Source organism: Aphelocoma coerulescens, assembly GCF_041296385.1.
Source record: "Aphelocoma coerulescens isolate FSJ_1873_10779 chromosome Z unlocalized genomic scaffold, UR_Acoe_1.0 ChrZ, whole genome shotgun sequence".
NCBI classification, from domain to species: domain Eukaryota; kingdom Metazoa; phylum Chordata; class Aves; order Passeriformes; family Corvidae; genus Aphelocoma; species Aphelocoma coerulescens.
Genome location: NW_027184085.1, coordinates 57,494,263 through 57,508,905, shown reverse-complemented (window position 1 = coordinate 57,508,905; position 14,643 = coordinate 57,494,263). Strand labels below are relative to the sequence as shown.

Here is a 14,643-nt window from a genome sequence, read left to right as displayed (position 1 = left end):
GACCACAAACAACTTCATGAAAGTCAAATTTGATGACATGTATGATAAGATATATGTTAGATTTTCTGACAAAATGATAGGTTCACTGTTACTCTCTTTTCACTGTTTCTGCCTTCTTCCTCCTTCATGCACCAGTCTGGGTCTCTGTCACCTTCCTCATTTATGTTGTACCATTTCTTATTTCATTTTCCCTAAACTTCTCCCTTACTTCTATATTGCCAGTCTGTCTTTTGTGAAGCAGGTGCCATGTGAACACAGGAACCTAGGATGCCACCTACTCCTTCACACAGTATTTGTATTCCCTTACTCCTGTTTGTTGGTGTTTTGTTGTTTTTTTTTTTTAATGGAAAAATACGTGGAGGAACTTGAAAACAATCAGTGAGCAGTAGATGTGGTAATTTATCAAGGACTTTATTTATTTATAATTTATTTAGGACAGGGTGTGTAATAATCTCATTGCCAGTTGATCAGTTTATGTCAAAGATCTGATATATGCATTTGGTTTTTGCACATAAGGCAAAACACTAGATAGCTACAGAAGTCCAGATGGCTTTAATGGTATCCATTCAGTTTAAGTGTCCATTACAGAGAAAGCACTAAAGATCCCACTGGAATATCTGAGAGGAAAACACTCAGTCCTTCACTACTGTACTATACCTTTGCAGAAAGCTAAGTCTGTATCCAAGATTAATTGATGTAATTCTACTGAAAATGTGTGTATTGTTGCTTGATGTTAAATCCAGGCTGTAATGGAAGTATGTGGAAATTCATTCCAGTGTGGCTGCTTGTGTCATCTTCCTTTCTGCTGCAAAGGATACTGTCCTACCGTTGAGTCTATTCTCTCTGCCCACGCTGTGATCTGTGAGCTCCTGTAACCCCATTTCAGTCAATGAGCTGGGTTAACCTGAACAACTAGAATATTATGATGGCCACCTTTGGTCAGCCCACTGTGTTTTGACTGAGGGAAGCTAGGAGGGGTTCATACAAGCAGAACTAGTTTGGGGGGTACCCTACTATTAAGAGAAGGGAGGATGTCCAAATATCTAGAGCTATAATTTCAGCCAGCAGAAAGTGCAAGATCTTTTCCTTGTTTCTTCATCAGTCAGAGCTGTAAAATACTTGGTTATTTCCTTCAAATTTAATGAACAATAAAAGAACAGAAAATTGAGCTTGTTATTGACATTGTAAGTTGGAATGGGCCCATGGGCGTCTTACCAGAAACTTGTTTTCAAGAAGGACGAGGCAGGATCCTGACTATCCTACATATCTGGATGTTCTGGCCCTTGAGTATCTTGGTTATTGGAGGCTGCACCAAACTTTCAGCTCAGGACTTGTTCAGAAATTTCACAGCTGTGTACATTTCAGGAAATTGGTGTGTTTGTGACATTTTGTGAATCCTTGACATCAAGTACGTTTAAAGTTTCTGAACAGCTGTGCTGTCTGTCTCTCTCTGGGCCATGAGGTTTTTGTTAGTCTCATCTCCATTTCTTGTCTGATACAGAGATTTTCACTGCACTAACTGCTACCTCCTTTGACAGCCACGTTCATTGGCCCTTTTAGCTGTACTTTGTAGAGATAAAATGCAAAGTTGAGGTCCTGTCAGATCCATAGAAGACTGCAACTGAAGTAGCTTAATATGTTGTTTTCATGCATGTGTGCTTTTTTGTTTTTTGAGAGGCTGAATAGCACTTTATGACCCACTGGCTGTGCAAAATAATCAGATTGTTAGGAATTATTGACTCTATAGTTTTGATAGTTCCCTTAGGACTGTGTCCATTTCAAAGAGAAGAAACTATACTTCATTGCAAAACTCTTAAACAAGCTGATGCAGTATTCAGACCTTGAATAGTTTTCAAGAAGCTTCTACACATTGTTCTTTTCATATAAAGTCACAACCATTTGTGAATATATTTAACCCCATTCTTAATTTATCTTGTCTGAGAACACAGCTGTTTAAAAGGACCAAAGAGCCACAGAGAGATTAATAGACCAGTAGATGCCTTATTCACCTGTCAGCTTGCTGAAGTTTATTTCCATCTGGCATTCATGGCTCCCCCTGGCATGGTAGACAAGAACTGGAAGGGTAAAAATTAGAGGACCAGTGGACAGAGATGAAGAGAATTTAATGGGTAGAGTAAAAGTTGCATATGCAAGCAATATAATGAACTTATTCACCCCTTCTGTGGGCAGGCCCATGCTTAGCCATCTTCAGGAAGATAGGAGTGTAATGGTGACTTAGACAAATACTGTAACTCCAACTACCTCTCTGTCCTCCTTCTTCCCCATGGCTTTGCTGAGCACAATTTTACAAGGTATGGGATATCCCTCTGGTCAGGTTTGCTTTTCAGCTTTCTGAGGTGCCCATAAGGTCTGAGTCCTTGCGTTTTGCTTGTATTCTCATATGGAATTTGGAGAACACTGCTGGTAACTGCTCTGCTAACTACAGCTGTGAAGCCTGGTATCCAGTGCAGAAATGCTGGCTTTCTTTAACAGTGCAATTGGACAGGATCTTTCCCAGCTCAGTAACAGAGACTTGGTGGCATGTATTTATAGCCAGTCCTAGAGGAATCTGTTTCTTTCTTCAAAGTGGATGTAACTCCGTATTGACCTTTGGTTAACTTGTAACTTTAGGCATGCAGCTATTTGCCATGGGTTGATCAGGTTTAAGTGTTTAAAGTGAATATTGTGTCTGATAGAATTTAATGTTGTCATTAGAAGCCAGGTACTACCAAAAATAACCATTAGTACCCAAAATAGCTACCTCTGATAAAACTGAGAAGATAGAGTGAAGGAATAGTTTGAAGGTGTGAGCATTCTCCAAGGGCTCTTTTCCACCAATCATTAATCAAGAGCATAATTAAGTGGTAAAGCAGAAAGCTCTCTGCTGATGTGCTACAAGGGTTCAGGAAGGCTTTTGTTCCTTGTGACTGGCTGTATTAGAGCTGTTTTTCATGGCAGTGACTTGACAAACACAAACCTATGTCCATTCTGCATCTATGGCAGCATGGGACTCCCGCTGTGTCATAACCTCCCGGCTATCAAAATGTAAGTCGATTGCTGTTCAAAGCTGAAAAGCAGCAAAACCGTTTTGGAATGAGTACCTATGATGTTTCAGTGAAGAACTGCTTTTGCTGATAAAACTTTAAACTTCTTGAACCTCAAGCATTTGGAAATCAAGCATTTCCATGTTCGTCTCTTCTAGTTGGAGTACAAGGTCTTGAGCTTGCATCCCTACACAGCATTGCCTGGAGAAACAGACCATTTCTTCTGAAATATGCTACTTCTGAGTTCTGAAATTGCTTAAAACCTTTGGCTATTATGTGTAACACATATATACTGTCAGTTGTAAAATATTGAAGCATATCAAGTGCTGTGATTTTCTTGCATCTCCTAGCTCATTTAATGTAAATTATTGCAAGTCTTGTAATACAACTGAAAGGAGTTTTATCTCCTCATGGTACTTCCCAGGGTCTTCACGGAGTGGACATATGTACCTTTATTACCCCAGAGCACTCTGTTTCCTGTGGGGTCATTTTGGCATCTGTTTAATAGGAGATAAGAAGTGTTCATGTGACTAGTGAATTTGTTCCTTACAAGGTTAGAAACGCTACTACCTACATACAGTTTCTAAGCATTTCTTCTTTGATGTTCTTTGCAGGCTCTAGGGCAATATCCAGCCAAGAGTTTCAGAGACTGCTCCTTTTGTTATTCATCACTTTGGTTTATTTCTGGTTTCCCCATGTTGTATGTGGGCAGCTTTTGGCAAAAGGAAGGAGATATGATCTCTTCTGTCATTTGAAAGGATCAGTTCCTTGTTGCAACCAAAGTCTGGTTCTGCTGATTTTGGCTGGGGTAGAGTTAATTTTCTTCACAGTTGTTAGCACGAGACTCTGTTTTGGATTTGTGCTGAGCACAGGGTTGATAACACAGAGATGTTTTGTTTTGCTGAGCAGGGCTTACACAGAGCCAAGGCCTTTTCTGCTTTTTGTGCTGCCACACTGGTGAGGGAGTTGGGGGTGCATGGGAGGCTGGGAGGAGACACAGCTGGGACAGGTGACCTGAGCTGACCAAAGGGATATTCCAGACCATCTGAATCGTGCTCAGTACATAAAGTGAGGGGAAGAAGGCAAGGAAGCCAGTTATAAGGAAGGCCTCTCTGTTAGGACTCTTGCCTCTGCCTCTGCCTAACAGACTTTTTCAGTGACTTTCCAGTAATTTTCAGTCTTTTTTAAAAATCTTTTCTAGTCTGCTGGTTTCTTTGAAGTGTAGCCTTAAATATCTAGTATCTTTTTAATACATGCCTGCATCCATGAGTAAATATGCTGTTGTTGAAAACTCCTTAGCTAGCTATCCTGGATGAAGTTGCAAGAAGTGAGTTTTGCAAATACTCTAGTACTACAGCAGTAAACAGAGTTGATACTTATTCAAGAAAGATTTTTCTAACTGAAGCACTGATCTTCAATTATGTGTGTATTTATTTTGTAAGCCAGCTATTCATTTGGTGGTCCAGCTTCAATATTGCTTTAGTTTTCCTGAGTGTCTTCAACAGGGCCAGTTCTAGTCTTCAGTGAATTAGAAAATTGTATCTGTGGCAAGCCTAGCTTCCATGCAGTACAGTCTGATCCTCTGTGGCAGTAATCCTGTTGCAAAGCTATCAAAATTTCTTACAGCTCCAAGCAGCCTTGAGTTATTTGGATGGCATTAATACATTCTTTTCAGTCATAGAGCACTTGGAGATTTCTTTATTGATTTTTGGCTATGTACAAATCCAGATTTAAATCCAAGCCCTTCCAGGAGGAACTTCATAATCTAATTACATTTGGCATTGCTAGTAAACTTATTCTAGATAATTCTGTAGCAGCTTTTGTTTCATGTTAATTAAACCTGAAGAAGCTGTTGACTGTTTTTTCTCTTAAACAAAGAAATTAAAAGAGCTGTTGACTAGGTCATATCTTTTATTCATTGTTGCTGTGCTAGGAGTGGGAGATGGAAATAGCTGACAGTTTCCTTTCTGTCTATGTTTTTTTGCTTCTTTGCAATGACAGAATGTTGCAATAATTCTTATATACTGACACATGGTAACTGGTTCTCTTCCAATTATTTCTTTTTTTTGTAAAACAGTCGAGTCCTTCATCTCCAGAGCCAGCAAGTCTTCCTGCAGAAGACCTCAGCACAAACTCCAATGGTCCAAAGCCAGCAGAAATTATGCTGGATGGTGACAGAGAAGACCTCTTTGCTGGTAATGGCCATTTTCTTCTAGCATGCCTGCACAAACCCTTTTGCCCTTGGACTGAAAGAAATGTGCTTTTCTGAGAGGGAGGGTTGAAACCTTATAAGTAGTTTGACAGTGTTGTACAGGTTTTTTTCTTGTGAAAAATGTTGTTAGTTAAGTTTGTTTATAAGTTTTTCAGTGGTGTGTACTGTCAGTGTATAATGTGGGAATGTTTAGCTGGTCACTGACATGTTTTGCTGATAGTAATAGTCTTTACCATTTTGTGACTCAAAATGTTCATATCTGTTTGTGTGGAAATGCATGACTTAAGTTACTTTCTTGTTTTCTACTTAATAATCATGCATAAGCTGTCCCAGTCTTTTTTTCAGTTATAAAGAGAGAGATAATTCAGATTATATTGCAAGTATTTCCTTCTTAATACTCTTGTTTTAATGAATAAGTAACAAACTGGCACATGGGACCAGTCTTATCATTTCACTGGTGCATGGTTGTGTCTCTGACGGTATTGCATGCTTTAGAAAAAGATATGTGAAAGTTTTGATAAGTAATCTGTTAGCAGACAGAAGGTTTCTAAAGCTTCATGAATCAGTTGCTACTTTGGTGTTGGTTTTCAACTATCCTAACATGGGTTATTTTAGCTGTCAATTACAGGTGTAGAAACATTAACTATTCAAGAAAGGAGGTGTAATATTTGGAATGTATTATGTGTATAAGATGGTTCTGGATGTTACATCTCAATTCTAGCATTTTCCCTATTACTGCATATTGAGTGAGTCAGCTGACAGTCTGCTTTGAATACAGTCATCTCCATTGATTACCTGATGTAATCATTCCAACAGAAGCTTTATAGCCTTTAGTTCTGGGTTATTTTGTATAAATACATATATACACATGCCCATTACATTTGTTCTTAACCTCCTTAATTTGTATTTCCATATTTTTGAACTTGTTTGTTCAAGACACTGTGTTAGAATGTATTGGCTAGTTTAATACCTCTCTGAAAGTGTTTTAAGAGAAAAAAGGAATAAAGAATAGAGGGCTAATCATACTTTTTTCTGCATTTGTTTTGCCTTATAACTTACAAAGACCATCAGTGCTTTAGCAATGAAGCTTTCCAGTACTAGTCAGTAATTTGGTTATTTAGCTTCAGTATATAAAGCCAGCTTTTTATAAACATAGAGCCATCTGGAGTGGATATTTTAGGAAAGCCAATTCTGCTTTGAATAATATTAAGGAAAAAAAAAAAGAAGGGTGGAGTAAATATTGAGGGGAGTCAGACAGAAGGAACAAATGTTTGCAGCCAGATTGTTTTAACTGAAATGAATGCTGTGAGAATAACACACAGAACTGATTTAATGAGTTTGGGTTTTGCCATGTAGGACATTCTCCTAAATGCTTGCAGCACTGAACTGAAGGCATCTAACACTGCATGTCTACCTCAGCTGAGACTGGTCTTTGAAAGTTCAATTTGTAATACAGAATGAGTCTAATACTCTCAAATAGAGGAAAAAACAAATGTGATTTATCGAGCATGAGATAAAATATGTCATTGTTCACAGTTTCCTGTTCTAAGCAAGAAGTTTGTATAATGCAGTTGGACCCAAGTCTTCAACTTCCATCTTTGTATCACTGTTGTTCTGAAATGACATTCTGAAAAGCTGTGTTGAATTTGTGTTCCAGTGCTATGCGCTCACATGTGTAACTATTTTTTTCTTTCTTAGGACTGTTTTGTTAGACAATATAGAAACAGTGTGAGAAAGGCAAGATGAGATACCTATTCTCTTGCTTCCAGCATGATTGCATAAGTCTGGCTTTCTAGGAAAGCAGAACTGAATTTAAAAGTGAGTGTGACAGGGGTTTTCTTTGACGTGTTGAAATTCCAAAGAATCTTAACTTGGCACAGCCTATGGGAACACTTAAATGGAGAGGAAAAAAAATGAAGCTCTGTTGGCAATTGAATCTCAGACACAGACTGGCAGGGAATCTGAATCGTTTATTCAAAGGAGTGAGTTGGTTTTATACTCTTTTCTTTCCTTATGTGGCGTGACCTATCCCGTGTTGCCACATCAGCAGCACACTTCCTTCGCTGGGAAGATCGCTGGATGTTCACTCGTCCTTCAGCTCAGCTCCCGGCAGGCTCCCCTCTGCAGGGCTCTGCCGTGTGACACTTCCTCCCCCCAGGGTCCGGTGGAGACAAGCCTCTTTGTTCTGCCATGTGCCTCTGCAGGCAGGTTTTACAGCTCACAACCTAATTCTCTCTCATAATTCCCCATAAAACTCCACAGCTTTGTAACTTCTGTTGTTCCTTCATTTTGAATTACTAGACACTTTAAAATCCAGGTAAAGGAAATCCTGTGTGTGGCTCCTGAAAGGAGAGATTGCCATTCTTCAGGGTCAGAAATAATTCTTGTTTTTCAGACTTGTAAAAAATGTGATGGTATGCCTCTCTAGCTACTGTAGACTTATAAATCTTTTCCATTATTCTACCTAATATTGCAACCTAATGGAAAAGGAGGTGAAGCAGTACAAATTTTCTCTACTGCTTTAATGCAGGATAGAACCTGGGAAATTTTTTTGGCTTTTTTGATTATGCTTAAAACCTCTTTGCTGTTATGTTTCTGTGGCAGCTACAGGATAATATATGCAATAGAGATATTCATAATCTTGTCTCTGGCAATGGAGCTATTAAAACTGGGTTTCAAAAAATGGAAGAAATTAGTTTTCCTGCTGTCATTGGAGACCAGTAAATTTTGCTGCTTCATTGTGGTTCTTGGTTCTGTAAAAGCAAACTGTCTGACTAAACCTACTGAAGAACTTTCACCCTTAGAATAAAAGTCACTATATTGATTATTTGGCCAGAAGAACTACTTTATCTTAGTTTGTAGAGCTCTTACATGCAGAGACCATAATGGTCAGTGCTCCAAATGAGGCAGTATTAGGTGTATCTTGAGGAATTTGGAGATAAAGCTTTGTTTCAGTAACCTGCTATTGTACAGTGAAGAGCTAGGTATTGAACTGGTTTTCCAAAATGTTGACCCGAAGTTCAGTGTATAACTGCACAAATACGCCATGGATTGCCTGTGAAGGGCTTAGCTGTCTGTGCCTTCTGCCTCTAGTGCTCACAGATGAGCATTAGATAGTGAACTGATCTGTGAAGTTTTATCAGTGTTCTGTCACCTCCTTCAAAAAAGTGGAAAACTGGAATTTTTTCCTCTCCCCTGTCTGGTAAAAGATTACTGTTATTTTGTTTTTTCAGCTCTGAAATGTGTTTGGGAATGGATCATGTTATGGAAATGTCTAGCTATGTGTCCTGGGGAAAAGTCAGTGTGTTGGAGGCTGGGGTGATGTTTGTTTTCATTGGGTTTTTTGTTTGTTTATTTGGTGGCGTTTTGTGTTGTTTGATTTTGTGGGGGTTTTTTTCCCTTTAGGCTTTTTTCTTGGTATTTGAGACAGAAAAGGAGATGATAATTCTCTGACCCAGACAAGATGTTTAGGCCCATCTGAACAGAAAAGCTTCTAGGTGGTGGTGTCTGTCAGGCTGTTGTGTAATGTGTCTGATATGAAGAGTAATACCTTGCTGCTTTCTAGAAGCTGGTTGTTCAGTTCTAGCTTTATTTTGCAAGAAATAAATGCACAAAGGCATGTGAACCTACAGTTTTGAAGTCAGAAGTGGTCAGAAGGTGACTGTTATGTTAGAACTATTTGTGTTCTCATTGAGGTTGTCCTTAGTATTTCTGATTTAACGATAAGGAGCATGGGCCGTGACTCAGATGTAGCAGTTCTTACAGTGAACTCAGTTCAGTTTAGTCTCTGAAATACTGCTATACCCAGAGAAGCCTTTTTAAATAGCTTGTCCTCTGTTCTCCATAACAGCTTCTGCTTAAGTTTGCTTCCAAATTTGTATGTTCACCTGGGCAAATTTTCAAAGATAATAAGCCAATTTAATCATTCAAGCTATGTCAGAATGCTAGAGGTCTGACATTTAGAAGTGTGACTAGTAAAAATAACTTGTGGCTGAAGTGAGCTGCTAGTGAGGAATTGCAAACTTGCATTTTCTAAGATGATATTTGACAAAAACTGCTGGTGAAAAATAAAGAAACAAACTCTGTCTAATGCTGAGATTAAGCCCCATGCTTGAGTCTTGATAGGAACTTAGTGTGGTTGGCTGTAGAATGTTAATTAAGCATATGTAGTTGTCTCCTACAGCAGAATGACATGTCTTCATGTTCTTTTGGAACTAAGCAACTTGACAGTGATCCCTAACAAAGACTATTAATGAATTGTAAAGTATGTATTTATGTGTAGCAGTCTAAAGCACTAGATTGTTGGGAGTTCTTAATATGTTTTGTTAACTCCCATAGCTGATATAAGTGTTGGATCTCAGTGTTTTCCTCCCAAAAGTTGGACAGAGCAGTTGCTTGCCTCTTTAAGCAAGAATTTAAGCTCTTGGGAACTACGCTGGAAAACAAGACATCTAGATTTCATTTTTCATGCTAACAGTGATACTGAGTATTTTGAAAACCAAACAAAACCCACACAAGCACACAAAACATCTCAAACCCAAAACCAACAAAAAACCACACCACAAAACCACAACTTCATGCCAAGTTTTCAGGTGAAGATCTAAAATAAATAGATCAAGCAAATGTTTCTGAAGTGCCATAGTTTCTACTCTGAAAACTACCAGATGAATGTTCCATGGGGAAAGAAACACACCTGCAACACAAGCAGAAAAATTATCAATAAAGGTTTTTAATCCAGACCATGTCATCTGAGTACTCAAAGTAAAGGGAGGTATGTAAGAAGCATAAATACCAGAGTTCATCAGAAGAAACCTATTTTGTGAGAAATAGATCTTCAGCTCATGTACTACTTGAAGACTGCTTTTCTGAGGAAAAAAATAGCTAGAAGTAAGAGTCTGCTGTTTTATATACAGCTAATGCTTCTTTTTCCTTTCAGGATCCTTGCATATTTTTGTTTTTTAAAAAAAGTGCAATAACCTCCTTACTGTCCAGCTCAGTCCCATCATCCCCTTTCGCATCTTTTCCATTTCATGCTTCTAAATTTGCATAATGTCTGGATGAATGCAAACCTGGGGTGAGAGGTAACAAGAGGGAGGATGGCATAAATTCTGATTTCTTCCTAAAATAACTGACTTACTGCTATCAAACAAACAGATACTATTTTCTCTGGGTAAGTTCCTTCAGGGAAATAAAAAAGAAGGACCAGTAGGCAGCAGCTTTAAAAATTTGCTAATCCTTCTTGGAGTTCATTTGATGCACAGCCTTGATCACTTTATGATACTAATGGGTATGTGAATACAAGTCTGAAAAAGAGGAGTCCTTGAGAAGATGAGTGCTTCTGTTTCATCTGATGGCTGTGCTGCTTTGTTACATTAAATTCACATTTTTTTCATGAAGTTATACTTTACAATAAGAGGATTATGTTCTCAGCTAATGAAAGTAGAGAAATCTATGTGCTTTGAATTGTTTAACGACTTGTTTTATAAACCTGTCTAAAATTTGAAGATATAGAGAGAGAAGTATATAGTGGTGGTTAATGGTTTGTTTCCTGAATATGCTGAAATATAACTAGTGATAGAAAAAAGGAAGAACTGAAGTGCAATTGCTTTATTTCATAAATATTTTACATTTTACGTTTTATCATGTATATAGTGTACTGTGTTACATATGTATATGCATATTTTTCTGAGAAATGTTTCTGTGAAATACTCATTTGTATAGCATATATGTTGAATGCTGTTAGCCGCCAAAGGAGAGAACTGCTTCTTCTTGTTGAAATGTTGCTGTTCGGCCAATCTAAAAGCTCTTTTGCAACTGCCTCAGCAGTTGCCCCACCTAATCTTAGGTTTTGAATTAAAATTCTGTATTGTTTTAAGATGCAGTGTCCTTCCTGTGGCATTTGAGGAAAGGAAGCATTAGCAGATGCTTATGTTCTGTAAGATTTAGCAGTAAGAATAAAGCAGTGCTACGACAATAAATATTTTCAAAGAAAGGCTGTAGATTCTTTGTTCATATTAAAAACAGAGAATATAAAGAGGTGCTTGCTTTTAACTTTAGTTTGAAAATACTATGAAAATCTGTAATTTGAAATTAGGAAAAGCAATGCCAGCAGGTTGAGGGAATTGATCATTTCCCTTGGCTCAGCCCTGCTGAAGCCACACCTGGTATGCCGAGTCCAGGTCTGAGTTATCCAACACAAGGGAGACATGGACATATGGGAGTGACTCGAGTGCAGGGCCATTAAGATGATTGAGGCCATAACGTGTATGGCATAAGAGTTGAGACTGAGAAAGCTAGTGCTGGATTCATTCTGTATTGGGGCTTGGGGTGGAGGGGATCCTATAGTGTATATATGGTAGGGATATGGTAGTGTTTATTATGGTAGGGAATGGGGAAAAGGGAGCCTGACTTCTCAGTAGTGCCCACTGACAGAACAGGAGGCAATGGCTACACACTGAAAACCAGATAATACACAAGAAAAACCTTACCTTTTTTGTTTGTTTGTCTTCGGTGGGGGTGAGGAGGTGGTGCTGGGTTTTGGTTCTTTTTTCTTGTTGGTGAGGGTGGTCAAGCACTGGCACAGGTTATCCAAGGAGGAGGTGGATTCTCCTCCTTGGAGATGCTCAAAATTCATCTGGATGTGGTCCAGTTTAGCTTGCTCTAGCTAGAGCTCTACTTGAACAGAGAGATTAGATTAGATGATTTCAGAAGTCCTTTCCAAATTCAGCAGTTCTGTGACATACTCCAAAATAAAATGATTGCAGTAAACTTTGTCAACCTCAAGCCAGAATGAGTGTCTGCTTTGGTTTAGTGCCTTTTTACCTGCTTGGTAAATACTTCCCACAGAAGTCTAGTTTGTGAAAGGACTTGAGGTCTATTGGGAAGTCAGTTTTGGTATCAGATGACTGTTCTCTGGTCCATATTATCTTTTAAGAAACTGGAATTCTTGAAAATTCAGGTCGAGTGAGATTGTTCACTTATTTGGACTAGAACAGAAACTTCTGTATACCCAGTAAATTTTTGCCAGTGGTCAAAACCAGTTAGTGAGATTTGTAGAGCAGGGGTTTGCATTGTCTTTAAACGTAGGGGGACTGCCCATAGTCTGAAGGAAGTAGTCAGTTTCTAGTGAGCTGTTTTAAGCTCCAAAGAGAAGGGAGATAGAGACTAAGGATAATCTTAATGTCTCGCATGCTAATATTGCTACTTTACAGTTTGTGGGGTTTTTGGCTGGGGGGGTGGTGTATTAAAGGTTGTGTAACTTCATTTGATAGATGGCTTAGTCTGCTTAGTTACCAGCCTATATGGCTAAATCAGCTGTTGTTCAGAGTGTGAAACAGGTGATGAAGAAGAGCTGCTTCTGTGGTAAAAAAAATTAATTAGTGTTCATAATATGTAATACAGAAGTAAATTCATTGTGGCTTGTGACTACTTTAAAAGACTCTTTACTGAACAGTATACTAAAAAAAAAGGCAATATTGATCTTAATTTAACTCATTCTGTGCTACAAGCCCAAAAGTCATATCTGGTTTTAGCTATATATTGAAAAAATTTTCCTGCACAAATGGGTGCTATTTATTTTATCGTTAATCTTTATCGTGTGTGTTTGTTATCTTTGTGATGCATATCCATCTGTGTTGCACAGGAAATTTATTGCTAACTCAAAATGTTTATCTAGAAGCAACAGAAGAAGTTTCGTTGGACAGTCCGGAGAGAGATCCCATACTTTCACCAGAACCTACTCCTGCAATCACTCCTGTAACGCCTACTACATTAGTAGCTCCCAGAATGGAATCGAAAAGCATAACAGCCCCCGTGATTTTTGATAGATCCAGAGAAGAGGTATGCTGTAAACTTCTAAACTATGGAAATGTCTTATTTGGATTTTTAAGTTTTATCTTATTTTAAAATGCCAGTTCCTAAATGTTGTTGCATGGCATCATTCCTTGATGTTTATTTTGCAAAAGAAGTTTAGTGTGAATTTGACTCATGAAAATACCATAAGAATGCACTACTGAGGTGATTATATTAGAGATATGTAGTGTGGGGATTCTGTTCTTTCAGAATAGATACTTTAAAAGTGTATGTGGGAGTAAGCTGTGAGCTTGATAAATGAGAAATGTTATTAATGTAAAATCACTCTTACTAGCCTGTTACAATTTCAACTTGTATTTCTGAAGCTGTTGCAGTTTTTAGCATTATCCTGTATGCTAACAAACAGTTGAGGGTAATTGTAGAGTTAACGTTGCTATTTACATTTGGTGTTCCAGTCAAAGCATGGACATTACTGAATGCCATTCATTCTGGAGAGTTCTCTTACTAGACAGTGACTTTACAAACAAGATCTACCTGTGACTCAATGATACCTGCCATGTGATGGCATTTGATTCTGATTTTGCCCCCTTCAGCCCTGGTACTGTCCCTTTTGCCATGGCGTTTCTTAAGATCTCTCTTTCTATCAAAGTTATGTATAGTACATGAAAGATTATGAAATTCTGGAAGAAGAGAACTCAGACAAGTATCAGAAAATTTTTGATCTGTTGCTTTTCCCTTCCCAAGCTCTTCTGCTACAGATACCATTAACGAAAAGGAATGTCTGTACTTTGATTAGAGGCACATAGAAACATTGCAAATGAGAGTGGTTGTGAACCACTGTGTCTGCTGGTATTGTCGGTGAGCAATGAACAGACTCCTGAATCTGCTATACTAAAAGCTTTTGCAGTAGGGCTTAAAACTGAACTCACAGGACCATTTAGTTTGGAAAAGACCTTTAGGATCATTGAGGCCAACTGTAACTTAGCACTACCAAGTTTACCACATGAACTTTGCTGCAGTCACAGTCAGTATTAGAAAGTGTATTGACTTTGGAGACTGGAAACGTTTCATAATTAGACAAGCATACTGACTTTTTCTCCTCCTTCCTCTATATCCTTATCCTATAATGTGGATGTCTGTTACCTTGTTCAATATGGTGTATCTTTTTCCTAGATTGAAGAGGAAGCAAATGGAGATTTGTTTGATATAGAAATCAATGTATCAGACCCAGAGAAAGTTGGTAAGTTCCTTGAGCCTAGAAATTCAGACAGTAGACTGTCTTATTCCTTGATGACTATTCTAAGATTTTAGCATGATTTCCTCTTCAGTTTTCCTTTGGCAATTTTTACTATATAAATGGAAATCTATTTAATGTATATTTTGGACTAAAAAATGTATGACAGGATTACAGTACCTTGTTCTGGGATAAGTATTTTTATTTTCTTACAGGAGATGGCATGAATGCTTATATGGCATACAGAGTAACAACAAAGGTAAGTAGTGCAACAAAAATTTGTGAATAGTTTGTATCATAACTGAGATGGATCAGTAATTCACAACAATTTTGGATTTTTT

At 38.1% G+C, this 14,643-nt stretch overlaps 1 protein-coding gene across 1 annotated transcript in view; it reads left to right on the top strand.

Annotated features, from left to right (window-relative positions):
* SNX2 (sorting nexin 2) overlaps positions 1-14,643 on the top strand; it is a 31,301-nt gene that overhangs the window by 3,085 nt on the left and 13,573 nt on the right. Inside the window, exons 2-5 of the mRNA XM_069000947.1 lie at positions 5,122-5,239; positions 12,932-13,095; positions 14,242-14,308; positions 14,518-14,561. Coding sequence (XP_068857048.1) covers positions 5,122-5,239; positions 12,932-13,095; positions 14,242-14,308; positions 14,518-14,561 — 393 coding nt within the window. The remainder of the gene's footprint in view (positions 1-5,121; positions 5,240-12,931; positions 13,096-14,241; positions 14,309-14,517; positions 14,562-14,643) is intronic.